Here is a 27,990-nt window from a genome sequence, read left to right as displayed (position 1 = left end):
AAGGCGGGACTAACAAGCGAGGCAGGTCAGAGGCAGTGCTGCCCCAGGCACGCTGGCTGCACCCTGCAGGCTGGGAGCTGGTGAGGTGGCTCTGCGTGCCCTGGGACCGGGCAGAGTGAGAAGCACGGGTCCACCCACCCAAGCTGGGAGCAGCTGCAGCTTGAGGCGGTTCATGCAGGCGGAGAGCAGGACAAGGAGCGGGTGCCGTGGTTGGCGCGCTGCACGGCAGCGGTGCCAGCAGACCCTGCGCCTGGTGGGCAGTGCCGGGGCAGGGCAGGCACTGCCTGGCCCGGGTGCAGGCACAGGGTGAGTCCTGAGTGGCTGGTCCATTGCTGCGGAGATTTGGCTTAGCCCAGGGGAGGCTTGGGGCCAGCAGTCCTGGGACCGGGCGTGGGGAGGTCTCCAACCCCGGCCAGCCCCTTCCAGCTGTCTGGGGGTTGCCCCAGGCGGTAGCACAGTAGCCGCGTAGTAGGAGAGCTCGCTCTGGGCACAAGAGGTGCTGACTCTGAAATGCAAGAGGGAGGAAGACCCGGTCCATGAGGCAGGTGTTTGGGAACCCAGCACAGCCTGGGAGGGAAAGCAAACCTTCCCAGGCGAGCCACCAGCCCCCTCCCCCTGCAGAGGACACGCTGGGGCATGTGGCAAAGCAGCACTGAAGGAGAGAACTTACCTGCTGGGCTGTGGGCTCCCCTTCCCAGCTCCTCCATGCTGCTTTGGAAGAGAACAGAGCACCCATCATACCCCAAGCAAGGCCTGCCGAGAGACGCAGCATGCTCGTGACCCCAACAATGCAGGCATGGTGCAGCAGTACCAGGCACTCAGTGCAGAAGGCCCAGGCCCCCTTCCAAACCCCTTCCCAGGCCAGCCTGTCCTGAGACTGTAAAGCCATATCTCCTTCCCACCAGAAGGCCCCACGTACAAAGGGCTGCCACATCATAGGGCCACATGCATATCTCCAGTCTGTGCACGCACTTGTTCCCAGCTGACACCAGCTCAGCCCAGGCTCAGCCCTGCGGCACTGGCAGACCCCAGCCAGGTGCTGGCTGACAGGCACATGGAGAACAGCCACAATGGAACCGGCCTCTCGCACCCACCACCGCAGGCACCTCTGCAAAGACCTACGGGTTAATCCTCCATTGCTGGTCTGGTACCATCAACTCCTCCCAAACACAGGACACACACCAGCAAGCTCAGCCCCAGGCCCTAGTCCATGCAAAAGTCACTATGACCAGGCCTCCATCCTGGCCCAAGCCCAAGAGAAATCAGTGGGAGGAGAGGGACAGCTCCGAGTCCCACCTGAGAAAGCCCTCACGCCAAGAAAGACCTTGAGGGTCTGGAGCGTGTCCAGAGAAGGGCAACAGAGCTGGTGAGGGGTCTGGAGCACAAGTCCTGTGAGGAGCGGCTGATGGAGCTGGGGGTGCTCAGCCTGGAGAAGAGGAGGCTGAGGGGAGACCTTCTGGCTCTCTACAGCTCCCTGAAAGGAGGGGGTAGCCAGGGGGGGTCAGGCTGTTCTCCCAAGGAACAGGCCATGGGACAAGAGGAAACGGCCTCAAGCTGCACCAGGGGAGGTTTAGGATGGAGAGTAGGAACAATTTCTTCCCCTCCCCAATGCTTGGCAGTCCCCAAGCATTGCAAGAGGCTGCCCAGGGCAGTGGTGGAGTTGCCATCCCTGGAGGTATTTAAAAGATGTGTAGACATGCTGAGGGACATGGTTCAGTGGTGGAGTTGGCAGTGCTGGGTCAATGGCTGGACTCATGATTCTGATTCTAAGCACGTCTGGGTAGGCTGGCCTCAGCAGAGTGGCAGAAACAGAACAAGTAACATCTCTGGGTACATGCTCAGGGTCACCATCTGTCCCCCACAGCTCCACTGCAAAAGCTGAGCTGCAAGATGTGCCCCTCCATAGCTCAGCTCCCTGTTCACTCGACCTCTCAGCTGGCAGAGGCAGAGAAAGCAGCTCCCCCTTGCTCCCATGCAGATCTCCTCCATGCTCCCACCATGACTGTGGCCCCAGCAGCTCCCCTTGCGTGGGGTGCAGAGAAGGAAACAAGACAGAGCTCACCAGAGAGATCCCTGAATGCAAGCAGCAGTTCACCACCTACCCAGGTAAGGTGTCACCGACATTATCATCTTCCTCCTCCTCTTCCTCCTCCTGGCAAACAAACAAACAAACCAAAACAAACAAAAAACCCACTATGACACCTCGCTGCCTGTGCAGCTCTCTGTCAGGAGTGAGCTGGGGCTGCCCAGAGCCTGTTCTGGAGCAGCAGGGCAGTCCCCAGTGCCTTCACAAGACACAGTCACCCCCCAGGCATGGCACAGAGAAAGGGTGCCTACAGGCAGTAGGGAGAAAGATGGCACCTGCTGAAAACCTCAGGGCTCAGACACACAGCCACACAAGTGGAGAGACAGACCACGGCTCTTCTCGCATCTCCTCCAGCCAGCAGAGCACCAAACACGGGCTGTGAGCGCAGAACAAGCCACCAAGCTGAGAAGCTGCCGCCCTCAGCGCAGCTTTGCCCAGAGACAGGAGTGGGGTGAGCACATCTTGCAGCTGGATGGCCAGGCGGAGGAGACTGGGAGCGGGCTGTAAGCAAGGATGACCCCAAGCACTGCCAGGCTGGGCCAGCACTGGCAGCATGAGGCCAAGGACCAAGTGTCCAGAGGCTCCTGGGCAGGGACACAGTGAGACCGGCAATGCTCTCATCGGCCCTGGACATGCAGTAGGTGTAGTGCAGATGGGCAGGGCTGAGCCTTAGCCCAGGCTGGCAAGATGATGACTAGACAAAGGCTCCTCTCCTTCAGAGACAACGTCTCACCCCTAGGCACAGCACCAAGCGTGCAGAGCAGGTCCCAGCTCCCTGTCTGACAGTGCCAGCAGAGCAGAGCTGGGAGCTGTTGCAATGCTGGGGCTGACAGGAGAGCTCCTGGAGCAAAGACCACCTGAGGAACCGCGCTGCCTTGTGAGCCAGAGCACAGAGTGCCCCTTTTCATGTCAGGCCACCATGTGTGAGGGAGGCTGCGCAGATACCGCCAGGGTCCTGGAAGCCAGGAGGAGGGAGCTGCATAAGGGTTACTCTCTTCCTGCTCTCATGTGAGACAGACCTGGGTATGGGCTAGACTTGCACATACTGTACCCCAAACTGGTGTCTGAAGGGAGGGCTCCCCGGGGGGGCTGTCTCACTTGGTCTGCCGGGCTCACTGCTCTCCAAGACACATGAAGGGTGAAGGGGCTGTTCCTGCCTAGAGCCTGGGACAGGGCAAAAGCAGCAGAGTTAGTGCTTGCAACCTGGAGAAGGCCCAGCAGGGGATGTACAGGCAGGACTGTGGGCAAGGGACAGATACCCCTGCAGTGCTCGGGGAGGGTACAAACAAGGTGGTGGTGGGGAACCACTGCTCAGGGCAGGTAGCATAGAGCCCTGAGCTGTGCTACAGCTCAGCAAAGCAGAAGAATTCAGCATGGACAGCGTGGACACCCCCATCCCACCCCAGCCAGAGACAGGGCAGGCTCCCCAGGTGGGGCAGTGGCAGAGAACACAACAGCAGGGAAAAAATTCTCCATGTTTGGCGTTTTACACCAGCCAGGCAGCGAGTGTAAACCCCATCTCTCCTCCATACAGCCCAAGACCGGGTCCCACACTGGACTCCCCGATCCCAGGGCTAGGCAGAGGGACATGTTTGAGAAATTCCTCCTACCTGCATGTGCTGCTTCCCAGAGATCCAGTGCCATCTGGAAGGCCTGGGCCACAGTCAGAGTCACAGCCTGGGCCTGTGTACAAGAAAAAGGGGGAACGTCTGCTTCCATCTGGGCCCTCAAGCCAGGACAACACCAGTACCACGAGATCTGAGAGCCCCCAGGCCTCCCTCACTGCCTTTGCCTGCAGAGCATGCACGTGGAAGGCTACAGTTCAATGCTGTGTCTGTACACCCATGTGGGACAGCCATCCCCAACAGCAGATCCCAGAGGAGCTGGGACAGAAGAATCTCCTTCCACTCACCACCTGCCTCTGCAGTGTGTGAGCGCACATGTGCTCCCATCGCTCCATTCCCAGCTGAGATGCACAGAGGAAAGGGCCCCCTCTCTCTGACAGGGGAGAGGAAGGGCCTTGCTCCCACCCTTACCTTACAGAGCCAAAAGTGATAAGGGCAGTGCTTACAATCTTCTTCTTGGGTGAGAGGAAGGCATGGCACTCCAGTGCCCCGCTCTCCTGGCTCTGCGCAACGTAAGCAAAGACTTTGTTCTGCAGCTTGTCTGTTGTGCAGTAGGAGATCCTGCAGGCAGAGAGGAGCTGCTCAGGGCAATAGGGGACCCCAGCACAGGTCTTCTGCTGTGCTCTCAGTACACCAACAAACAGTGCTGACAGCCTCAGGCTTTGCTTTCATCTGCCCAAATGATCAGGCAGCCCAAACCCCCAACAAAGGACAGAGGCTGCCTGGCACCTACAGCTAGTAAGAGGTCACTGCATCCACAGGCATTCCCTCCATGCTGCCCCAGTGCGCTCCTCAGTCCTCTGGTGCCCAGTTCAACCCAAGTACTGAGACAGAAGGAGCACAGAAGGGTGAGTGACTACCTCCAAGGACACGATTTGAGGCCAGGCAGTAGTAGTAGATTTGAGGCCTTGGTACCTCAGCTCTGGTGCTGAGACACAAATTTCGCACCACAGAGATGTCCTGTCTCTGCTTCCCATCTGGCCACCACCCTGCAGCCATGCTCCCTTTGCACCCATCACCCACAGACACGCAACCCAGGCAAAGCACAGCTGGCAGCAGTAAAAAAGCCCACATCAGTTCTCCCAGCAACTGCCTTTAGCGAGCCCGAGTAAGCTACAGTCCACGGCACCCTCATTCCATTGCAGCCAGAAGGGCGGTCCTGTGTCAGTGGAGAGGGCCAGACACGCAGTCCTGCCCTAGCTGTGGGGGCTTGGACCAGCCATCAGCCTCCACATCCTGCTTGAATGCCAGAGGAGAACAAGCAGGGCCCAGGGAAAAGACAGATGGACTGACCCAGAACTCAAGGCCACGCAGGACCCTGCCCACGTTAAGCTCCAAGCAGTGCAGTGGGGCACAGCAGGGAGAGGGCATGGGCCTCAGGGAGCCAAGGGAAGACCTAAGCTTGAAGGTACCACAAACAGAAGGCCCACCCTCCCTGGCTGCTCAAGACCCCACCAGTCTCCAGCTCGCTGCTGGGGAACACCTAGGCTCTCCCACATGCCATGCCCACCTGTAGATAGAGATGTTCTCGACCATCTCCTTTGTGTCTGCATCCTGCAGCGAGATGCCCCTCGGAGACACTGTCAGAATCACCTTCTGGAACTTGCGAGCTCCCACCCGTGCCTGGCAGAAGGGAGACACCAGACGCCTTTGCAAATCTGACAAGAATCTGGTCTTCACCCCGGCCTCACTGGCAGGAGTCCCCCAGACTCTGTATGAAGTGCCACCCACTTGGACCCTTGCTGCAAAGGCTTCTGTAGTAGGGATGGGAAAGCAGCGCCTGGACATCAGGTATGCCCTACATAGAACAACCCTGGAAACCGTTCACACTACTGCTGTGCACGTGGGAAAGGACAGACCCCACCATCCCCGGTACGTCACCCTCCTCTCCATGCTGTGAGAGGCACAGCTCTGCTCCGAGCCATGCTCCCGCTGCAGGAGCGGGCAGCGGCAGCAGCTTTTCCCACAGCACACAGGCAGAGACCAGCCAGCCTCTTGCGTGCCTCCCTCCCCCTGGGAACAGCATGGTCCCTAGCTGGGCTTCAGGGCTGGGACACGGACACTTCCCAGAGTCCACGGGCTCCGAATTGGCTGTTCTCCGCCCCGGCACGGGAGGGCACCAGGGCCAGCTCTCACCGTGGCCACGATCCGGCGGATGGCAGCAGCAGCCATGTCTTCTCCTTTGGGTTTTTCTACCAGTGTCATGCCGAGATACTTGAGCGTGAAGCACATCCCCTCAAGCAGCGGCTCCTGCATATCAGCCCAGCTCTCGGGAAGCTCTGCAGAGACAAAATCCCTCAGCAGCGTAAGCCACGTGCCAGCAGCCCCACGGCTGCCCCTAGCAGAGCTGGGGCACCTTGCTGCAGCTTCACCGCTCCCAGCAGCGGTGCCGCTACCTGCACGCAGCAGGGCACTCTCCTGGCTCTGTGACAGTCTTGAAAGAGGAACAGAACGAGAGGACAGCTCACTCTCAAAGCTTTTAGTCCTCCATCCCTGGAGATTCAGACTGTCAGCACAAACAGTAAGCTCCTCCGTATCTGCACAGAGCCTCAGATGCTGCAGTGTTCAGTGCTACCTGCAAAAACCTTCCATTCCTGGGTCTCATCTATTTCATTACAAGCAGGTTGTGCTCTGTACTGCATTCATCTCACCCACCTAAGCTGCTGGCACACCTCAGGAATAGCACCATTTGCTGCCACACTCGGTCAGATCAAAATCCCCAAGCTGTCCCAATGTAACCAAAGCCGGACCCTCTGTTGCAGCAGCAGGCTGCCAGGGAAAGGGTAGCTTGTCCAGCACTCACGGTGCAAGCTGAGCGACTGGCAAGATTCTGTGTTAAGGAAGAGCTTGGACTAGTATTTCAAGGACATAAACTAGCTTCCAGGAAAACACATTTTATGGATGAACTCCAACACACAGAGGGAGGAAGATCATCAGTTGGACTAGATGACCTTAAAGGTCTTTTCCAACCTAAATGATTCTGTGATTCTATGAGGGCTCCCATGTGCATTACTTTGCAGGTCACAGATTTAAAGGGGCACTGGCTTCTGTTTCCTGTGTCCTCTCTTTTCAAACCCCATTGCTGCAGTCAAGAAAAATAATAATAATTAAAAAAAACAGTGGGCAGAGTGTCTGTTCACTCAAGGAAGATTCCCCTAGGGACAATCCTCAGCATCTCTAGCTTCCTCCAGAACCCAGTCCCCTTCACCAGCACGTTCTGCCACACAGTCGGTCCCAACACCACTACCGTGTGCAGAGAACACACAAAGCAAGCACCGTAGAAGCATCCATTCAACCTCTGCTCCCACAAGACAATGCTGTTGGCTTCAACAGGGAGTTCACTCTCATTGAAGGCAAACACTTTAGTTATCAGACTAGTGTGCCACACGCAAAGGAACACTTCTCTTGTGCCAAGTACTTCCTGGTGATAATTTTGAAGGACAGCTGAAGCAGATGTTAGCACACATTTACTTTCCTGTAATACCAAAGAGCACAAGGATGGTGAGAGAGGAGATATGCGGAAGGGCTAAGACACAGGGAGTCACAGTCTCTCTCTCCTTCTTGGGGATTCATCCCACACAGGAGGAAAGGAACAGGAACACAGAAGTTACACACTCTACTGCAAACACCAGGTTTGTACACTTCCCTGGGAATTGCCTAGGTATCTACTATTCACACTAAGCTAATACTTTTCAGGGTTATTTTTCATCTCTTTCCTGGGATTAGCTCCCTGAGCATTACTGGCACACTTGCAGAAGGCTCTGACTCATAATTGGAATAACCTGAACCCACAGGGAAATCAGGAGACCTTATTTGCACAGCGTCCTCCTGCACAAACTACAACTACCAGGGAACCCGCCTGGTGCTGTGCGGACATCAGGGATCTCTCCCCAGGGCAGAGGAGCACCGTCTCACTCCGAGCTTTGAGAGCAAGCTCTGCTGCTCCGATAGAGCCTCTGAGCAGCGACAACTGGCAAAGCCCAGGCACAGCCCAGCTGTGGGGTCAGTCTCAGACCTGGCTGTGCTGCAGATGGCGGAGCAGCCAGCGACATCCATGCCCACCACACTGGCTGCACGCACGTCCATGCCTGCGGAGGACTGGGCGCAGCCATTGGGGAGGCCAAGGCCGGGAGGATGTCTGCGGACAGATGGGGTACAGCCTGCTCCAGCGCCAGCCCACGGCGCTGCCCGCCGCAGCCACCCGAGGCCTTTCAGCCGCGCTGGGCAGGTGGCCCCAATTGGAAAGTGGGGCAGGAGGCTGGCAGCCAGGGCAGCAGGTGGGGGCGCCCGGGCAAGCGGCTCCTAGCGCTGCTGCCCGCCGCAGCCTACACCCCACTGCCCGCCTCACAGCCCCCCACTGCCTACCGCTGCTCCCAGGCCACCCCGGCCCGCGGCACCACGGCACGGCCACGGCCCGTCCCCGGCCGACGGCCCCCGCTGCCCCCCGCAGCATCACCAGTCCCCCCTGACCCGCGGCACCGCCCGTCCCCCGAGCCCCGCACCGCTCCCCACGGCGGGCAGCGGCCGCCTCCCGAGCCCGGCCAGCCCGAGATGCGGGCTCCCCGCCCCATCCTCGCCGCACCGGCCCCGGGGCAGCCCAGGAAGGGCAGCCCAGGAAGGGCAGCCCAGGAGCGACCCCCCGCCCGCCCCTCGTCAGCCACGGCCCGCACTCACTGCGCCGCCGGCGGAGCGCCAGGCCGTGACGGGCGAGGCGCGGGCTCCGCAGCACGGCGCGCCCCGCCGCCCGAAGCGCCTCCATGGCCGAGCCGAGCCCGATCGCCGCCGGTACAGGCGCAGCGCGAGGCGCGGGCGGGGCGGGGGGGCGTCCGCCGCCGAGCTCGGCGCGCTGACGTCAGCAGCGGCGGAGGCGCCGGGGTTGCCGGGGCAACGGCGGGCGGGGCCAGGCTAGGTGGGCCCGACGGTGTCGGCGGCACGGTCCCCCCGGTCCCGGTCCCGGTCCCGTCCCGGCGCGATGCAGCTGCGGCACGTGCGGACTCTGCTGGCCCCGCAGGTACGGTGGGTCGGCCCGGGGGGGTCGGGCCGGGCCGGGCCGGCCCGGGGAGGGCGGTGGCGGTGCTGAGGCTGTGTGTGCCCCGCAGGACGGGACGGCGCGGGTGACCTGCATGGCCTGGTCCGCCAGCAGCGCACGGTTCGCCGTCTGCACCGCCGACCGGGTGGTGCTGCTGTACGATGAGCAGGGCGAGCGGCGCGACAAGTTCTCCACCAAGCCCGCCGACGCCAAGGTGAGGGCCTGAGGGCCCGGGCCCGGGGCCCGGCCTGTTGGCGCCGGGGCTGCTCCGGGGCAGAGCTGCGGCCAGGGGCCGGGCGCCGGGGGCAGAGCAGCCTTCCCCTGCGGCTCACACTGCCGCTCTCTCTGCAGTACGGCAGGAAAAGCTACGTGGTCAAAGGCATGGCCTTCTCCCCGGACTCCACCAAAATCGCCATCGGCCAAACGGACAACATTGTCTACGTCTACAGGATTGGAGAGGAGTGGTGAGTCTGGTGTGGAGGGTCCAGCGGCTGTGAGGAGGGGATGGCACCCTCCTTCCTGCCGTACAGCATGCTCGCCAGGCGTTGATGCTGCCTGCATCTGTGTCCTGGCCTGCTCCTACACCCAGTACGTGCTGTGCATCGTCTGACCTGCAGTGAAGCACTCAGACGTTTCTGTGGTGAGCAGCAGATAAGATTTCCTTGAACCCCTGTGACCACGCACCAGCTGAGCTTCTGTGGAGCTGGAGCTGTAACGCCCGTGCTGCTCTCCCCTGTTTCATAGATGTGGAACTGTGTAACCTGCCTCACTTCAGCCTCGTTTGCTGGTGTGTGTTGTGCTAAAGCTGCTCAGAAAGGCAGGTCACCAGAGTTTTGTAAGCTCTGGAGTTGTTTTTTTTTTAATTTTCTGCCTAAAGTTGCCTTGTGATAGATAGCCAGTGTGCAAAACTTAAAGGGCCTGTGTTTGGCAATACTAAAACAGACTGAATACAAACAGCAGGGTAACCAGAATGGGCAGTATTACTAGCTTCGCTGACAGTCGTTTTTGTCTGCCTTTTTCTGCAGGGGTGACAAGAAGGTGATATGCAACAAGTTCATCCAAACGGTGAGACCCAGACTCCTGTTTAACTCCATTTTCTCCAGCATATGTAGGATAAAGACAATTAAATGTCTCTCTGCTGATACTCAGAGGTGTACTTGGCCAAACTGCCAGTGGTACTTGGTCTTCAAAAGGTGCAGGAAGATCGTAAGGTAATCTCTACATTTTGAGGCTTGTATTCCTCATCAAGCTTCAGAGGCTTCATAATGCCTGGGTACAACACAGTAATTAATTGTTGAATGAACAATGCAGCCAATTACAAAACTTTGGGGCTACTTCAGGCGTCAGAGGACAGAATGTTTTAAGGGAATTGAAAGGGAAAAACAGGAGAGACTCTGAGCCCAGCTGTTTTTCACAGGTTGGCAACTCTAAGCCCCAAGATTCCTTATTAACCCAAATGTAAAGTGTGCAGAATGCAGTCAAACTGCACAGTTTCTGCATGTTCAAAGATCTCAGGTTTGTAAGTCTGGTTTTGTCCTTGGCCGCCTTCATGTTCTGCTCCCCTAGCTCTGCCTGTGTGGTCAGAGCGTACTCTACTCAGGAGGTCTCTGGCAAGGATTGTCCGAGGTTGATGTCAGTATCTGGAAAAGACAAAGGTGTTATAAATTCTTCCGTTTAAATGTGAAGCAGTTTCATTAACTCTCTTGGCCCTCTCTTGTAGTTTGGTTTTGGGCTCCCCCACCTCAGTTTTTGAGAATACCTTTGGTTTGGGTTTAATGAACCCATTTCTATTTGACCTACTTTGTAGTATGTGATAACCGTCTTGCTTGTAAACAAAAAATATAAATAAAGACTATTTCTGATTAATCAAATGAAGATCCAATGTACAAATATTCTTGTATTTATTACAGAAGCTAGCAGAGTCAAATTATTTTTATGTTTTATACTTGTTGCAAAAGAATCTTAAAATAGTCGTGATTTTATACATTCAACAATAGCATGTGGAAAACCACACGTCTGATCAATAAGTAATCCTCTCAGAAGAGCATCCATGCTAGTATAACTCTGATGCCCTGCTTTAGCCCTTCTGAGCCTGCTACTTTACCCCAGCTCACTATTATCTAGTTCAAGCTTCAGCATGGGAGGCCTCAATCCTACTTTAAGGTCTGTCCAAATGCCCCCATCTCTTCTCTTTCTTGGTCTGAGTGGTCTTTGTGTTTGTGAGCTGTGTTATGTAGCAATGGGGCAAGAAGCTTTCTAAGTAGGGTGGAGCTCTTATCTCTCTTTTTACCTCCTCCTTGGCAGAGTTCTGTGACCTGCTTGTCGTGGCCAGCGGAGAATATCATTGTCTTTGGTCTTGCTGAAGGAAAGGTAGAGAAGCTTGTTATTTGCCTGATTTCCTCTTCCATGCAGGGGCTACCAGCAACTGGGCTGCAGGGTAGGAGCCGTTACTGTGTGGCTCTGGGCACCAAATAGTAACAAAGGGATTACACCACTGACTTTAATTTTCTGGTTCCCTTGGAAGGAACCAAGTTCTAGTCCTTGGAGGTTCTACTGGACCATTTGGTCCTTTTCCTGAGCCTTTCTAGAAATGTGGAAGTGCGACTCCAACTCTTCCACTTCTTCTCCAACCTGCTGGAAAGCAATGAGCTTCCTGTTATTTCATGGACAGGGAAACCTCTAGGGATGTTACGCTGGGGGAAATCCACATTCTGCAGACAGAAGCAACATTGATCAGATTCTCTTTCTCAGGTTCGTTTAGCAAATACAAAGAACAACAAGTCTTCCACCATTTATGGGACAGATTCCTATGTGGTCTCGCTAACTTCCAAGTGAGTATGGCATTGCTTTAGCCTATGCTGCTTTGGCTCAGTCTCCTACCCCACTATTGGCCCTGGCATAACTGGTGGCACTATGGGAGGATGCCAGAGTGTGTTTCTGCTGTCAGTTCCTTGTCGAGATAATAAAGGACTGTGCTTTCCAGAAGGAATTCCTTCTTAAAATCTGACACCTGGCGATGCCACTCTGGCCCATGCATTTTGGTTGTCCCTCAAACACATATCAGGATGCCAGTCCCCATGAGATTACTTATATATATTGATTTATTTGAATCCAGGACTTTATAAAGATTAAATTTGTCAACTCCGTCTAGCTAATTACTACATTAGTCGAGTTTAAGGGCTAGAAAAAGTGAAAATATTCTGCCAGATAAATTGTGACAAGGTTATGATTAGAAATATAACCATAAGGTGCAATTTTAAATTAATTAAGATTTAATTTTAACTACTTCAGTGTCCTTTTCCTAAAAAAATTAAGATATGTTGTGGTCCTAGCAGTGAGATTTTCACTAAATGGTGACATTCTGGGTTTTGAGTGCTAAACAAATTTAAAAAACCTAAAGCTAGTCTCAGACTCTGACTTCCTACTGCTGAGAAATCTCTCCAAAGTCTGTCTGCTTTTGTCCAGAGGGTTTCTGTTTCCTCGCTCTTCACCCCTACTCCCTCACCCACATCTCTTCCCTGTTTGCCCCCCTCTCCCTCAGTCTTTCCCCACGCTCTCTCCCCCTCTTCTTTTATTTCTAAACACAGCTTATGCTATTATTGCTGTGGTATGAATGGCAAATCTGGGATTGCAATCAACAGAAGACAGATGTATGATTCCTGGATTGTTAAAGTGTTCATAGAATTTGTATTCTATACTTGAATCATCGTTAAAAAGTATCTTTCTAGTACGTTATGTTAGGCTTCTCTCCTCTTCCGTGCCCTCTTCTCCTTGCTCGTGTCAAGAATTACACAAGACGTTAGTGCTACAAATAATGGACTTAGGCCTGGGGTGTTTATCCAGATGTTTTTTTCTCTAAATTGTGTTGCTTTTAGAGATTCCTGGCATCACAATATCCAGCCTCGTTTCTGGAACAGTTCCAATGCAAGAGTTGTTTCATGTATCTTGTTATAAGAAATTGTGTGCATAGTTATTATTCCACTTAAGGTAACTTAGTCTCTCTATGTTTTAGTAATACCAAAAGTTGGTTATTGTGATTTTACATGATGAAGTTACTTAACTGGCTGCTCTCCTTTCCACTCTCCGTACTTTTATCTGCTTTGTTTTTACAGACACCGATACAGGTACCAGATATTCTTGTGTTCATCACCCAGCTTGTCTTTGGTAAAAGTTCCTTTAATGAAGAACATCAGTGATGACCCTATGACTGGCTCCTGTGGGCAGGGATATGGGATATGAAAATAAAGGTGCAAGTCTTAACGGCAGTATTGCATCATCCTGTCTGTGTTTCTTTGCAGTGTGTCGGGGAAGGGAATCCTGTCTGGCCATGCAGATGGAACCATAGTACGCTTCTTCTTTGATGATGAGGGCTCAGGTGAATCACAGGTATCAACAATTCTTCTTCAGTGAGCAAAATTCCTGTTTGCACAGCCTACTCCCCAGGTCAAGAGCTCTGGAAAGGGATCAGGCCATGGAGGGAGTGCGAGTCTGGAGAAGAGCTGCAGTTTGTGCTTGCTAGCGTAGGTTTTGTGGAGCATTGATGAAGACAGAACAGTGACTAGATGCTTTGAAGTACACTGAATGCAGTGCTGAGAGCAGAAATTACGTTTTTGTGTATGAGACATAAGACTTTTCAGGTGTCTAGAAAGATCTGATGTTAGAGTGTCCAGGAGAATGATGCTTGAATAGGTTGGGTTCCAGGGAATAGCAACTGTCGTCTTCTCAGTAAGCAATGTATAGTTATCTCAGTTAACTCCGAATCCCAGGTTCAGACTCTGCCTGTGGATGGGATACTCTAGGCACCCAGCATTTCTCCTGAGCCTCCTGCTGCTCCCCAAAAGAAGTAGTCTCTGTGCTTCAAACTGTGGTGAAGGGAATGCTATTGTCACTCAGATCTTTTCTCTTCAGCTGAAGCAGTTTGAGTATGTCTGCTCTCTAGAATGACACGCTGAATGCCCCTATATCCTCTGATGTGTTAAGAGTGTATCCCAGTCTAGTTAATGGTACTGGTCTTTTTCTGGCACCAGGAATCTTCTCTCCCAGTTAAACGCATGGAATAGTCAAAACATTTCTCAGTTCTGGTTTCTGTCTACCTTCCTACAGACGGGCAGGCAGACAAAGCAACCTTCACGAACTGGACTTTACAGAAGGGCCTCAGACTGGTCTCGTTGTGATAGCTGAATACAGAGGCCAGCTGGGGGCTAGAGCCATTCACGTTTTCAGGATGTTCTTTCTTGTCTAATGTAGGGTAAGTTGGTGATGCATCCCTGTCCTCCTTATGCCCTCGCCTGGGCTTCCAACAGCATTGTGGCTGCAGGCTGCGATAAGAAGATTGTAGCTTATGGGAAGGAGGGCAATGTGATTCAAACCTTTGACTATAGCCGGGACCTCTCGGAGAAGGAATTCACCACAGCGGCTGCCAGTCCTGGTGGCCAGTCTGTGGTCATTGGCAGCTATGATAGGTATGGTGCTTGATAAAGTCTCCCCTTTATGCTGCTTTCTTCTTCAACCATACGCAGTTCTTCATATCTCTGCTGGCTCATCTGTTCTCACAGGTTACGGGTTTTGAACTGGAGCCCACGCCGCAGTGCCTGGGAGGAAGGCAAACCCAAAGAAATAGCTCACCTCTACACCATCACAGCTTTAGCGTGGAAGAGGGATGGTTCACGGATCTGTGTGGTTTGTATCATCAGCCAGCAACCTTGAGCCCATGAGTCACACACCAGGAACAGTCTTACACATGCTCCTGAGAACAAAGTGACGTGATACAAGGAGAGCTTATAAGAGTGGTCACACCATCACCAAGGTGTGCGATGCAGGTGCCTGGGCTGAGACCTCGTGCAAAGGACTCTGCTGCAGTCAGATGTGCAGCATGCAGAGTATGAAGCTGGAAAATATAATGGAGGATTGTGTAATGGCTCATTGGCAGCAGCAGTCCTCCTTTTTTCCTAGAAGCGTAATAAGGTCAGGATAGCTTCTCTAGAGCAGTCTCGTGAGCATTCTTTCCTCTGAGCACCTGTGAGAAGCAGTATAAAAACTGATCTTATACCCTGTGTTTATGTGCTATGTTTTCACTTCAGAGTTGTCTTTCTTCTACTTTCAGCCATTGGGCCTTGGTCTGCCTTTCTCTATCAAGTTTAATTCCTTAAAGCTCTTTAAATTAATCTTTCTGCAAATCTTTGTGTATTAACCTCTCCTCTTCCTCTGCCATGTACGTGGCAGTATTTGCTAAGCTCTGTTTCTCTGAGAATTTCTCAATATTTCTGTTCTCTCAAAAAGGTCAAGATAGGGCTGGTCCTCATGCATCTGGGGCTTGAGCCGTGTTCCTCAGAGCATCCAGGACCTGTGGATTTCTGTCTCACTTTTGATCCTCTTCATGAAATATGGTCTGGAATACCTCTTCATAACAGAATTCACTGACTGTGTGCAATGTGTTTGTTTCCCCAGGGCACTCTCTGTGGAGGAGTTGAACAATTTGACTGCTGCCTTCGCAGAAGCATTTATAAAAATAAATTTGAAATTACATATGTGGGACCAAGCCAGGTAAGAGAATATCCAGTGAGTTAATGTCTGTTGATGAAAAGGGTTACTTACTAAAACTAGACATGTTTGGAGTTCTTGGTGCCGTCAGCTTCTTTCCTGTCCATCATCTGCCTCTGGTCCTTGGCCCAATCTTTCATAGAATCACAGGATGGTTTGGGTTGGAAGGGACTTTTAAAGGTGATCTAGTCCAAACCCACTGCAATGAGCAGGGATGTCTTCAACTAGATCAGATTGCTCAGATCCCCATCCAACCTAGCCTTGAACACTTAGAGAGATGTGGCATCTACTGCCTCTCTGGGCAACCTCAGCCAGTGTCTCATTACCCTCGTTGTAAAACATTTCTTCCTTATACCGAATTTGAATCTACCCTCCTTTAGTTTAAAACTATTACCCCTTGTCCTATCACAGCAGGCCCTGATAAAAAGTTTGTCCCCATCTTTCTTATAAACCCCCTTTAAGTAGTAAAAGGCTGCAGTAAGGTCTCTCCGGAGCCTTCTCTTCTCCAGGCTGAACCCCCCCAGCTCTCTCAGCCTGTCCTCCCAGCAGAGGGGCTCCAGCCCTCCCAGCATCTCCGGGGCCTCCTCTGGCCCCGCTCCAACAGCTCCGTGTCTCTCCTGTGCCGAGGCCCCAGCGCTGGAGGCAGCACTGCAGGGGGGTCTCCCCCGAGCGCAGCAGAGGGGCAGAATCCCCCCCTCGCCCTGCTGCCCACGCTGCTGGGGATGCAGCCCAGGCTGCGGGGGGGTTCTGGGCTGCCAGCACACGGTGCCGGCTCATGGCCAGCTTTTCCCTGCCCCAGCACCCCCAAGCCCTCAAGCCCTTCTCTCAGGGCTGCTCTCCATCCTTCCATCCCCAGCCTGGCCTGGGACCAGGGGCTGCCCCCACCCAGGTGCAGGACTCTGCACTCGGCCTTGTTGGACCTCATGAGGTTCACACAAGCCCACTTCTTGAGCTTGTCCTGGTCCCTCTGGATGGCACCTCATCCCTCAAGTGTGTCACCGCACTACTCAGCTTGGTGTCCTCTGCAAGCTTGCTGAGGTGACACTTGATCCCATTGTCTGTGTCATTGATGGAGACATTAAACAGTACAGGTCCCAATATGGACCCCTGAGGAGCAGATTCCTTGTAATCGGCTGAGGGAACTCTGTAAATTCTGTAGTTAGCTTCAGCCCCATTAAAACTATACTTGAAAGAATTAGGAGTGATGGTGATTTCTCTGAGTTCATTTACCTCATTCCCTCCTCCCTTTAAAGCAGTTACACTGTTCATAGCAACTTTTCGGGAAAGGCATAGGGAATATTCCAGGGACAGCATCAAAGTTGTGTGGAAATTGGCTAGGAGCAAAGACAACGCAGTTTATTCCCTCGCTTGTGAATTTGTGTGGGGTACCTCCATGCCAAATGCAGGCTCCTTAATTGGTTTAAATTCAGCCAACTTTACCTGTTTCAAAAGCAGGTAGAAAGGGTGATCTGACAGTCTAGACACCCTGCTGTAGTCAGTGGAGAGACTGTAGGATTCTCAGAGGGTGACTCATCCTCAAGTGCCTGAGTAGTCCTCCAGTTAGGTTAGAAACTTCTAAATGGCAGAAGTGAGAATTCCACACTTTATTACAGTTGTCATCCCATACAAAAGGAATGATAAGGTTTCTTTAAAAAGCAGAGTGAAATGATGTGAGGGGACATCTAAATATCCGAATTTTGTCTGTTACATAAGAACCTCATGAAGTTCAACCAGGCCAAGTGCAAGGTCCCTTCACCTGGGTCATGGCAGTCCCAGGCACAAATACAGGCTGGGTGGAGAATGGATGGAGGGCAGCCCTGAGGAGGAGGACTTGGGGGTGGTGCTGGACGAGAAGCTCAACATGAGCCAGCAATGTGCGCTTGCAGCCCAGAAAGCCAACCGCATCCTGGGCTGCATCAAAAGAAGTATGGCCAGCAGGGCGAGGGAGGTGATTCTGCCCATCTGCTCCACTCTGGTGAGACCCCACCTGGAGTACTGCATCCAGCTCTGGAGTCCTCACCACAAGAAGGACACGGACCTGTTGGAATGGGTGCAGCGGAGGGCCACAAAGATGCTGCGAAGCCTGGAGCCCCTCTGCTGTGAGGACAGGCTGAGAGAATTGGGGTTGTTCAGCCTGGAGAAGAGAAGGCTCTGGGGAGACCTTCGAGCCCCTTCCAGTCCCTAAAGGGGGCTTACAGAAAAGATAGGGAGGGACTCTTTATCACGGAGTGTAATGATAGGACGAGGGGTAATGGTTTCAAACTGAAGGAGGTTAGATTTAGATTGGACATTATGAAGAAACTCTTTATGGTGAGGGTGGTGAGACAGTGGAACAGGTTGCCCAGAGAAGCTGTGGCTGCCCTATCCCTGGAGGGGTTCAAGGCCAGGCTGGATGGGGCTTTGAGCAGCCTGGGCTGGTGGGAGGTGTCCCTGCCCATGACAGGGGGGTTGGAACTAGATGGTCTTTAAGGTCTCTTCCAGCCCGAACCATTCTATGATTCCATAGGGCAAGAAGTCTGCGTTCTTCCTCTGTATGTGGAAACAGGGCCTTGTATCGGTTTTTCCTACTTTCTCTAGGTCATTGTGAAGAACCTCTCAACAGGAACTCGAGTTGTGTTGAAATCCCAGTATGGTTACGAGATTGATGAGGTGAAGATCTTAGGGAAAGACAGGTATCTGGTGGCCCATACCTCAGACACGTTACTGCTGGGTGACATCAGCTCCAACAAGCTCAGTGAGGTACTGGAAAATCTGTAGCATTTCCGAGTGTCAAACTTTGTAACTCAAAGGATATGTTTTCTGTGTGGGAACAATACAATTATTTTCAAAGATTCATAGAATAATTTTGGTTGCAAGGGACCTTGGGAGGTCTTTTATCAAACTTCCTACCCAAATGGGAGGTCTTTTATCAAACTTCCTACCCAAAGGAAGGTCAACATTAAATTCAGATGTCATTGCTCAGGGCTTTATCCTGGTTGGTCTTGAAAACCTTCAAGGATGGAGATCCCACAGTTTCTCTGGTCCCCTGTTCCAATCCTTTACTGTCCTCATGGGGGAAAGCTTTTTTTTTTAAGTCTTTTTGGAATCTCTGTTTCAGCTACATATGGTGTGAAGGTTCTGAGGAAAAGATTTACTGAGGCAAAGGGGCTGCTGGGGACGCTTTTTATAATAAAGTTAGTCTAGGGGAAGGTGGAGAAGTGCCTGTGAGAGAACAGGATAGAGGGAGTACATTGGTCACGTAAAGGCCTCTTGTCCAGAAGGCAGTAAGATATCACACAAAGAGAATAGGAGTCTGAAGCAGAGGGAGACTTTAAAAAAAGGAGAGGGAAGTGAGGAACTTGGAAGCTGGGAATGGCTGAACAACACCGTTGGCAGCTGAAGTGTTGGAACATGATCCCTTGTGGGGTGTAATCCTTGCTGTCTGTTGTGGGAGTTGACAGCTGGACAATAGAGCACAACGTCTGCAACCTGGTCCCCTGCAGGAGCTCACTCCATGCCATTGTATTGTAGGTAGCCTGGCAAGGATCTGGAGGGAATGAGAAGTTCTTCTTTGACAATGAGAACGTAAGTTGGATGGGACAGGATGATACCCATGAATGGTGAGTAAAGCTGTGTGTGCACCGGCAGAAAAAGTGTCAGCTGCACTTCTGGAAAATCCTGTTTCCCAGCAGTTTCCTGGACTTACCCTTTCCATGCAGATCCTGATCTGCATTCTCCCCATACTTGCCCTTTCCATATGCCAGGTACAGAACACACTCAGTGTGTGGAGGAGCAATAAAAGAGCAACGGCCGGAGAGGATGTTAGAGGTACAGAATACAGCTGCCAGGGTGACAGTTTGGCTCCTCCTGCAGGTTACTGATAGGCCCAGAACTAAAATCCCCAACTCTGAGGAAAAGCTGTCAGTCACAACAGGAAGCCAAGGACAATTCCCCACTCATCCCAGAGGGTCTGAATTTAGACTTGTGTGCAGCAGAGTTGTCTTCTGCACACTTCACTGGTAGGTATGTGTGCTTACCTGGGTTTTCTGTAAGAGTGTATTCCCCTCTCACCTTCAGGTCTGCATGATCTTTAATGCTGGAGAGCTGACACTGGTGGAATATGGAAGCAATGACATCCTAGGGTCTGTCCGCACAGAGTTCATGAACCCTCATCTTGTCAGGTGAGTGTCAAACCTGCCTGTGTGGCTAGTACTGTATTTTGAGAGAGTGACCTCAGATATAGACACTTGGAAGTGTACCACTGTGTAGAATGCAGCACCCAGACACCAGGACCTGAGTAATCTGCTTTTGACAGTGAACAATGGTCATAGGATCATAGAATGGTTAGAAGTGGAAGGGACCTTAAAGACTATCTAGTTCCAACCCTCCAGCCATGGGCAGAGACACCTCCCACCAGACCCGGTTGCTCAAAGCCCCGTCCAACCTGGCCTTGAACACTTCAAGGAATGGGGCAGCCACAGCTTCTCTGGGCAACCTGTTCCACTGTCTCACCACCCTCACTGTAAAGAGTTTCTTCATAATGTCCAATCTAAATCTCCCCTCTTTCAGTTTAAAACTGTTACCCCTCGTCCTATCATTACACTCCCTGGTCCAGAATCCCTCCCCAGCTTTCCTGGAGCCCCTTTAGGGACTGGAAGGGGCTCGAAGGTCTCCCCGGAGCCTTCTCTTCTCCAGGCTGAACAACCCCAACTCTCTCATCACTTCCTCACAGCAGAGGGGCTCCAGCCCTCTCAGCATCTCTATGGCCTCCTCTGGACTTGCTCCAACAGGTCCGTGTCCTTCTTGTGGTGAGGACTCCAGAGCTGGATGCAGTACTCCAGGTGGGGTCTTACCAGTGCAGAGCAGAGGGGGAGATTTCCCCACCTCGCCCTGCTGGCCACGCTGCTGGGGATGCAGCCCAGGATGCGGTTGGCTTTCTGGGCTGCAAGCGCACATTGCTGGCTCATGTTGAGCTTCTCGTCCACCAGCACCGCCAAGTCCTTCTCCTCAGGGCTGCTCTCCATCCATTCTCCACCCAGCCTGTATTTGTGCTTGGGATTGCCCCGACACAGGTGCAGGGACCTTGCACTTGGCCTTTTTCAACTTCGTGAGGTTTGGGCCCACCTCTCAAGCCTGTCCAGGTCCCTCTGGCTGGCTTCCCTTCCCTCAAGTGTGTCAACTGCTCCATACAGCTTAGTGTTGTCAGCAAACTTGGTGTTGTTGTCAAACTTGCTGAGGGTGCACTCAGTCCCACTGTCCATGCCACCAACAAAAACGTTAGACAGCACTGGTCCCAGTACCGAACCCTGAGGAACGCCACTCATCACTGGTTGCCACTTGGACATCAAGCCATTGACTGCAACCCTTTGAGTGCGGCCATCCAGCCAATTCCTTATCCGCTGAGTGGTCCATCCCTCAAATCCATGTCTTTCCAATTTAGAGACAAGGATGTTGTGCGGGATGGCATCAAATGCTTTGCACGAGTCCAGGTAGATGACACCAGTTGCTCTTCCCTTATCCACCGATGCTGTAACACCATCACAGAAGGCCACCAAATTTGTCAGGCACAACTTGCCCTTAGTGAAGCCATGTTGGCTGTCATCAGTCACCTCCTTATTTTCCATGTGCCTTAATGGTGGGATTTAATTGCTCGATTACACTTAATGGTTGTAAAGTTTTAGAAGCACAAGAGCCCATTTTCCTCTGGTACATGGTTATTGAATCCTGACTTGAGTATTGCTGAAGAGGGACCTCCTGTGCATGTACTCAGGCTCTTCTGCATCTAGCTGGTCCTAACACAGCATTAGCATGGACTCTATGCCAGTGTGTCCTCCTTTGTGGCTCTGAAATACCATACTCCATTTTCTGATTGAAGAGAAGGAAGGATCATGGGCTGCTCAGAGGTGGAAGCTGAACTGTAACTAATTTGCTGTTGGGGACCCTGGTTCCAGAGGGGCAGCTTCCAAAGTGAAGCCATGAATCAGAAAGGTTTGCTCTCATTTGAGGCAGCTGTAGGTACTGTGCAAGAGTCACAGGTCAGAGAACTGCAAGAGGATCGACGTGCTTGGGGAAACTGCAGTTAAGTCTGGGGTGGACTATGTGATTCAGTCCTGTGAATTTAGAACGTAGTAAAGGTAACTGTCATCATTTCCTTCTACTAATAGTGTCCGTATCAATGAGAGAAGGCAGAGAGGCGTGGAAGAGAACAAGAGACTGGCTTATCTGATAGACATCAAGACTATAGCAACAGGTAAATGTTAACCTCTGTCCCCTGTATTTTGCCAACCTTACTAATACCTTTGTATTTTCTGTGCCCAGCAGCGTGTCCCGGAAGGCCCCTGTCGCATTCACTCTGCTTAGCAGCAGACCACTAGAGACCAGGCTACCCTGCTTTTGGCAGGTTGGCTACCTGGTGCGGACACAGCTGTGGGGTGGCTGTGACTGTCCTGGGCCTGAGATTCTGTGCAGTTTAGCAGATGATATCGCTGCCTGCAGTGCCTGTAATCTGTGCATGCGCACAAAAGGGTGGGGAGAGTCACTGCTGTTGAGAAGGCATCAAGATAAAATGTCACTGCAGTCTGCTTTTCATGTCACAGTGTGTTTGCCAGTGGGTCCTGCCCTAATTATGTCCCAGGCACCTGGTCTCCATGGGAAAGAATTGAATGTTCAGCATTTTGGGGCACGTTAGGTACTTACACTGTTTCCTTTCTTTCCTTCCCAAGTGGACCTTGTTGGTAGCTACAATGCTGGCACTATCAGCCATGACAGCAAGATTGATTGGCTGGAGCTGAATGAAACAGGCCACAAACTACTCTTCAGGGACAAGAAGATGAGGGTGAGGCGGGCACATCTGTGGGAGTGTGGCAAGATGGCATGCCTGGGGAGAGGTAAAGACAGATAGGCCCAAATGGAGGGAGGGAGGTGAGAAGCACATCTGAAGTACTTCTGATTTTTTGACTACTGCTTTGGGGAAGATAGACCACGTTCAGATTGCATGAGCTGGCAGCATTGCATGTTTGGTCTTGAGTCCCGGCTAATTCTGAAGTTAGTTACTAAACATCTTGCTTCATCTCATCACCCCTGAAAATCAAGATCATAGACTCTTCTGCTGTGAGATGGAGACAAGTGGGTTAATCTCAGGATGAGGACCCTAATGTTGCATCTAAACATGTAAATTGAAAAAAGGTGTTCTCTGCAACAGCTTGGCTTACGTCTGTAAGGTGAACTCTCTAATTCTCTAAAACATAGGTAGTCATAACCAAATAGCTTTTTCGGTATGGACCTTGGCTTGTGCTGATTCCTAGACCATGACTGAATGTTGTCTGGGAGAGCACTAGTAAGCCCAGGACAGAATTATGCCCAAAATCATGGTAATGGTTTCACACTACAGATTATGAAGTGCAGGTACTCACCTCATGTACTAGCCTTGTTTAGTTTAACTGTACAGATAGAGCCGAAGAAGCTCACTGCAGCAGGCCAGAAGGTGTATTTATCAATTGCATTACAGTTCCACTCAGTTCAGAGTGGCAGACCCCAGCTATAGCACTGCAGCTCATCACAGGATGGTTTTAATTGCTCCAGAGTTCAGATCGCGTTGGGGGTTGTCAGTCTGTGGAAGAATATTTCCATGTTGGCTGTACCTCTCTCCTTAGTCCAGGGATGGGTGAAGTGTTATGTTAATACATGCATATGTCTTGAAAGCCCTGAGAACTTTCTCAGCCTCATCTCGGAAGAAACTCTGAATTCACCCCTCACATTTCACACAGGAACCCCAGGCTTCCTCACCGTCATTTTTGCAGCTTGACCCCTAAGGTTGCATCATAGATTGTAGGGGTTGCAAAGATATCTTCTTGCTTGGGAATCACAGATCTCCAATTAATTACCTGTCTGCTGATTCATTGCTGCCACGCTGATCAGCTAGCAACTAGAGTGCTCAACTTTGCAGTCAAAGATTGCAGTGCACACATCTGCTACCTCACAAACTCTTTACCACAGACCACTCACAAGAGTGTGCTGGAGATGGGCTTTCTTGCACGAAGACTGTAGTTCTGGTTCTGGGCCATCACAGAACCAGGAATCCTACAGGTACCTTGTGATTCCAGAGAAACAGAATCATAGAATCTTCATGGTTGGAAAGGACCTTCGAGATCATCAAGTCCAACCATACACGCACCAAAAAAAAACCCCCAAAAACCAACCAACCAAAAAACAAAAAAAAACAAACCCAAAAAACCCACAAACCACCACAAACAACCAACCTACAATCTCTGCCACTAGAGCATGCCCTGAAGTGCCACATCTAGACGTTTCCTAAATACCTCCAGGGATGGTGACTCAACCCCCTCCCTGGGCAGGCTGTTCCAGTGCCTGACCACTCTTTCAGTAAAGTAATTCTTCCTCATATCTAATCTAAACCTCCCCTGCCGCAGCTTCAGACCATTTCCTCTGGTCCCGTCATTATTCACCTGGGAGAAGAGGCCAACCCCCACCTCTCTCCACCCTCCTTTCAGGGAGTTGTAGAGGGCAATGAGGTCTCCCCTCAGCCTCCTCTTCTCCAAGCTAAACATGCCCAGCTCCCTCAGTCTCTCCTCAAGGAGCAGCCCAATGTGGATTTGCAAAAAATGTAATGCCTGCATCTGCATCAGAGTGCCTCTCTAATCAAGACCCTCTTAACTCTCAGAAGGAGGATTGTTCCATGTCTACAGCTCTTTAGGACACTACTTTCACGTATCATAAAAGAATCAAGAAAAACCTTTGCTAGAAAGGAGACTGAATCACTGCCAGTAGCGAGGGCTTCTGTTTGGGTTTTGCTGCACTGACACTCTTCAGAAAGGTACTAACAGTCATTGCAGCCTGCAGCAAGTGAAACAGGCTTCTATTTGTGACTTGTCCATTTCCACAAGGCCGTATATGTCCCATCATGTGAGAAGAGAGAACTTTCACAGCAACATATCTTTTTATATTTATTTCAGCAGTCTTGTTCAGTTTATATTTGGGTCCTGTAATTCACTGTCTCAGCGAGAGGCAGTGGCATCATCAAGATCGCTGCTGCCTCTTCTGGCTCCTTTTCAGACAACTCAAGAGGCTACATAGCCAGCCCCTTCATTAGGCACTGCCACCAGCCTCAATCAGGCAGTACCACAATTCTCCTAAGCTATGTCTGTACATATTTCTCCAGCCAGTTCGGTACAGACTGAAACAGGGACTTTATTGTTCTCTTTTGATTAGTATGTCATGAGATTAGCACAATTCCCTTGTCTCTGTCTCATCTTTGCTAGGTGAGGACAATTATGACGAGGCGCAGAGACAGCCTAGAACTTTTAAGTTACAAGGCATCATACACCTTTGTGTCAGGTTACACCTTCCAAATTGTCAGGTTTGTTTCAGGGCAGTGTATTTTACAAACAAGCACCCTCTCACCTTATTGGCAACAGTTCTTGCAATAGTATGTTGCCTAAGATGGACAATTCAGCCAGAACTGCAGAGGAAGGCCGTTCTTGGTCCCCCAGTTTGTTTGCATTAAGAGACCATTCTCCTGTTCCAGCTCTATAACTGAGAGGGAATTGAAGTACCCTCTCAGGGTGTATTCTGGTTTATGTACTTATCAAGGAGGCAGGATCTGAGCATGCTGCTTAAAATACTGCAGGGGTTAAAAAGGTCTTAAGTCTTGGATAGTAAGGCATATAAATAACAGTGTGGAGGTTTGGGCTATGTATTTTGGAAAAAGTTTGATTCCTGGTTGGTAATACCTGTTCACAAGATGCTTGCTCAGATGTTCCTACCATGTTCATGTGAGCTAACAGCCCAGCCATGAGCCCAGCTGAGCCTTTTTCTCCTCTTCCCCCCTCTAGTTGCAGCTCTATGACATTGAAAGCAGCACCAAGACTACCATTTTGAACTATTGCTCCTATGTGCAATGGGTCCCAGGCAGTGATGTGGTGGTGGCTCAGAACAGAAACAGCCTCTGCATTTGGTATAACATTGATGCTCCAGAGCGAGTCACCATGTTTCCTCTGAAGGTAAACCTCTTGAGACTTTGACCACCTCCAGCGGTTTCTGTTACTTGCTCACATGTTTGGAACTAGTCAGGCTAGTATTGCAAAAGGAAGACAGAAGGGAATTGCTAGTTTCTCTTGGACAAAATGTGAGCTCATCTTGTCAACTTTGTAGCAGGGATTTCTGGCAGAACATGGAGACAGTTAATACAGGAAGGAGCTGCTCAGTGGCTTTTTCCTTCCCTCTGGTAAGATAAGGATGATGTCTGCTCGGTGTCAGCTCATTCAGCAGAACTAAATCAGCAGAGCCGTCGCAGTGCTCTCCTCACATCCCTGCTACCCCACATGCTTTTGGAAAACATGGGAGTGTTGACAGCTGGTACTCTTTCCAGGGGGATATTGTAGACTTGGAACGGAATGATGGAAAGACTGAAGTGATAGTGTCTGAAGGGGTGAACACTGTGTCCTACACCCTGGACGAAGGCCTCATAGAGTTTGGAACTGCCATTGATGATGGTGATTATCACAGGTAAGTGCCAGGTACCCCACATGGTGATGGCAGGTAGCCCACTTCACGTAGCAGACATCTGAGAGTCATCAATCCATGAACTACAGCAGCACAGCTTTCCACACAGAGTTGAAGTTTAGTCTCAGAGCATGAAGTTGATGCCAGGTCTGGCTATAATGCGCAGCAGAGTCCTTCAAGAGTGAATATTCAGCTTTTTCATCCTCACAGCTTTGTGGTTTCAACTCTGTGGCACAAAAGACTGGCCAGTCTGGTCCCATTGACACGGACAGGAGTTCACTGAAGGCAGTTTTCACTTAAATGTAGTGACTAAGTGTGTCTTCTGTAGTAACCGGGTGTGAAGTGGTGGTACTCAAGCGCTTTTGCTGCTAACCCTCCAGGGATGGTGACAGTGTCATGGAAACATTCAGGAGCTGTGCAGGGTAAAAACTGACTGACTGAAGCAGTCATGGTAGGCACCTGAATATGACTGACATGGTTATAGGGCTTTAAAATCGACCAGGGAAGAAAATTTCGCATGTTCATAGCACTGATACCACTTGAAAGACTTCTTTGCAGCAGGGAGTTACTTCAGACACGCTTTGGGCTTTTCCCACGCTGCTACAGCCTTCTGGTGACCATACGCCTCTAAGTACCTTAGCCCAGATAGGGATCACTTTGATCACTGATTTTTTTCCCTGATGCGTTAAGCCTTACATTATATACAGTCCTCTTCAGAACTGGTCACACACAGCTTGCTTTGTTTTCAGTGCAACTCTTGTTAGGAAGCTCCTGCCTCAGCCTAGGACTTTTCTCAGAGAGCTCTTCTGTTCTGTTATTGAAAGTCTGCAAATCTCTCTGTCTTAAGGGCTACTGCATTTTTGGAGACACTGGAAATGTCCACAGAGACGGAAGCCATGTGGAAGACCCTAAGCAGACTGGCTTTGGAAGCTAGACAGCTGCACATTGCAGAGAGGTAGAGGAAGAAGCTATAACATATTTCTGTCTTAAACACTCCCTCTGCTGAATCCCTCACAGAAACCCTTTTTACGGTCTCACTAAAGATGTGATTTTTTGTGTGGCCTAGAATATTCACTGCATTGGAGAATTAAGTGTTCTCTATTCCAGACAATGACTTTGCCCTTTCATCCTAGACAGTAATGCTAGAACTGGGGACAGGAAGACATCACTCTGTAGCACAAATTTTTGCTGATGACAACCCAAAGCAGTGTATAGCAAGGCTTCGGGGAGCTGACAGACATGGACAAGCTCAGTGCATCTCTGAAGTATGGGGAAATGAAGCATGAGGTTGCCCTGAGAAGCTGTGGATGCCCCATCCCTTGAAGTGTTCAAGGCCAGGTTGGACAGGGCTTTGAGCCTGGAGAAGAAAAGGCTCTGGGGAGACCTTAGGGCCCCTTCCCAGTCCCTAAAGGGGCTCCAGGAAAGCTGGGGAGGGATGTTTGATCAGGGACGGCAGCGATAGAAGGAGGGATAATAGTTTTAAACTGAAAGAGGGCAGGTTTAGGTTAGATATTATGAAGAAATTCTTTACTCTGAGGGTGATGAGGCACTGGCCCAGGTTGCCCAGAGAAGTTGTGAATGCCCCATCCCTGGAGGTGTCAAGGCCAGGTTGGATGGGGCTTGGAGCAACGTGGTCTAGCGGGAGGTGTCCCTGCCCGTAGGAGGGGGTTTGGAACTGGAGGATCTTTAAGGTTCCTTCCAACCCAAAACATTCTGTGATTCTATGATTCTGTGAGCACTGGTCATGTCCATGGCTTCTCCCATGGAGTAGGGCTAGAGGGCGTGTCTTGGCAAAATTCTTCTCTTGAAGCAGGGCTAGCCCACCTCTCCAGCTTGCAGAGCTCGGTCTGCTGCCCAGGTTCTGATTTTCTTTTCATGGACCAAAAGTGGGCAACAAAACCCAGTTATTGACTAACTGTTTTGCTCTTTCCAGGTGCTTTGCAGCTCTGGGCAACATGGCCAAGGCTCGATTTCTGCATGAAACCAATACCATTGCTGACCAGGCAGCTCAAGAGCACGTGAGTCAAACTTTTTCTACTGTGCAGGGCAGCTGCTTTTCTGTAAACACTTGCATAGACATTGTCTTCTGTGCCCATGCTCACCATTATCCTGCTAGAGACCAGGACCTGGTCATGTAGAAACTGCTGACAAAATCCTTCATCCACGCTTGCCAGGTCCCTCTTCTGGCTAGCCATTTCACATTGCTCCTG

The 27,990-nt window shown here is 51.4% G+C and overlaps 2 protein-coding genes across 9 annotated transcripts in view; one reads left to right on the top strand and one right to left on the bottom strand.

Annotated features, from left to right (window-relative positions):
- Positions 1 to 121: 121 nt before the first annotated feature.
- Positions 122 to 8,518, bottom strand: LOC134513738 (low density lipoprotein receptor adapter protein 1-like). 3 transcript variants are annotated; one of them, XM_063330890.1, is made up of 9 exons: positions 8,386 to 8,518; positions 5,848 to 5,990; positions 5,222 to 5,334; positions 4,158 to 4,272; positions 3,697 to 3,769; positions 3,138 to 3,250; positions 2,103 to 2,152; positions 671 to 753; positions 122 to 505 (listed from the first exon to the last, which is right to left on the bottom strand). In XM_063330890.1, exons 1-9 carry the CDS (start codon positions 8,468 to 8,470, stop codon positions 348 to 350), a joined length of 933 nt encoding a protein of 310 aa, XP_063186960.1. In that variant the 5' UTR covers positions 8,471 to 8,518; the 3' UTR covers positions 122 to 347. The 3 variants fall into 3 exon arrangements, with proteins under 3 accessions (XP_063186960.1, XP_063186961.1, XP_063186962.1); XM_063330891.1 differs by having other exon boundaries at positions 671 to 711; positions 8,386 to 8,501; XM_063330892.1 differs by having other exon boundaries at positions 671 to 708; positions 8,386 to 8,498.
- A 67-nt stretch (positions 8,519 to 8,585) lies between these two features.
- The window catches only part of IFT172 (intraflagellar transport 172), a 39,350-nt gene continuing 19,945 nt past the window's right edge, over positions 8,586 to 27,990 (top strand). For 4 of the 6 annotated variants that reach the window (XM_063330885.1, XM_063330884.1, XM_063330883.1 and 1 more), the window contains exons 1-19: positions 8,586 to 8,722; positions 8,811 to 8,954; positions 9,092 to 9,204; positions 9,766 to 9,805; positions 11,045 to 11,110; positions 11,492 to 11,571; positions 13,039 to 13,126; positions 13,988 to 14,202; positions 14,296 to 14,419; positions 15,188 to 15,283; positions 17,858 to 18,019; positions 18,791 to 18,844; positions 19,337 to 19,440; positions 21,424 to 21,509; positions 21,982 to 22,094; positions 25,111 to 25,278; positions 25,647 to 25,783; positions 26,628 to 26,735; positions 27,714 to 27,798. In XM_063330885.1, the coding sequence (XP_063186955.1) occupies positions 8,684 to 8,722; positions 8,811 to 8,954; positions 9,092 to 9,204; positions 9,766 to 9,805; positions 11,045 to 11,110; positions 11,492 to 11,571; positions 13,039 to 13,126; positions 13,988 to 14,202; positions 14,296 to 14,419; positions 15,188 to 15,283; positions 17,858 to 18,019; positions 18,791 to 18,844; positions 19,337 to 19,440; positions 21,424 to 21,509; positions 21,982 to 22,094; positions 25,111 to 25,278; positions 25,647 to 25,783; positions 26,628 to 26,735; positions 27,714 to 27,798 (2,022 nt within the window). In that variant the 5' untranslated portion in view covers positions 8,586 to 8,683. Of the gene's footprint in view, positions 8,723 to 8,810; positions 8,955 to 9,091; positions 9,205 to 9,765; positions 9,806 to 11,044; positions 11,111 to 11,491; positions 11,572 to 13,038; positions 13,127 to 13,987; positions 14,203 to 14,295; positions 14,420 to 15,187; positions 15,284 to 17,857; positions 18,020 to 18,790; positions 18,845 to 19,336; positions 19,441 to 21,423; positions 21,510 to 21,981; positions 22,095 to 25,110; positions 25,279 to 25,646; positions 25,784 to 26,627; positions 26,736 to 27,713; positions 27,799 to 27,990 lie in introns of those variants that run through there. The other 2 variants (XM_063330886.1, XM_063330888.1) reach the window with 2 other exon arrangements.

The sequence above is a fragment of the Chroicocephalus ridibundus genome, chromosome 3, assembly GCF_963924245.1.
Source record: "Chroicocephalus ridibundus chromosome 3, bChrRid1.1, whole genome shotgun sequence".
NCBI lineage: Eukaryota > Metazoa > Chordata > Aves > Charadriiformes > Laridae > Chroicocephalus > Chroicocephalus ridibundus.
The sequence above is the reverse complement of the archived record's forward strand: the minus strand, read 5'-3'. Positions and strand labels throughout refer to the sequence as shown.

What these genes read in the sequence shown, in the direction of transcription:
- LOC134513738 (XM_063330890.1), bottom strand. Translation starts at nt 8,470, where the DNA reads ATGGAGGCGCTTCGGGCGGCGGGGCGCGCCGTGCTGCGGAGCCCGCGC. An exon ending in TCCGCCGGATCGTGGCCACG is followed by an intron (nt 5,335 to 5,847) that starts GTGAGAGCTGGC and finishes CCCTTCTGCCAG; the next exon opens with GCACGGGTGGGAGCTCGCAA. An exon ending in GAGAACATCTCTATCTACAG is followed by an intron (nt 4,273 to 5,221) that starts GTGGGCATGGCA and finishes CTCTGCCTGCAG; the next exon opens with GATCTCCTACTGCACAACAG.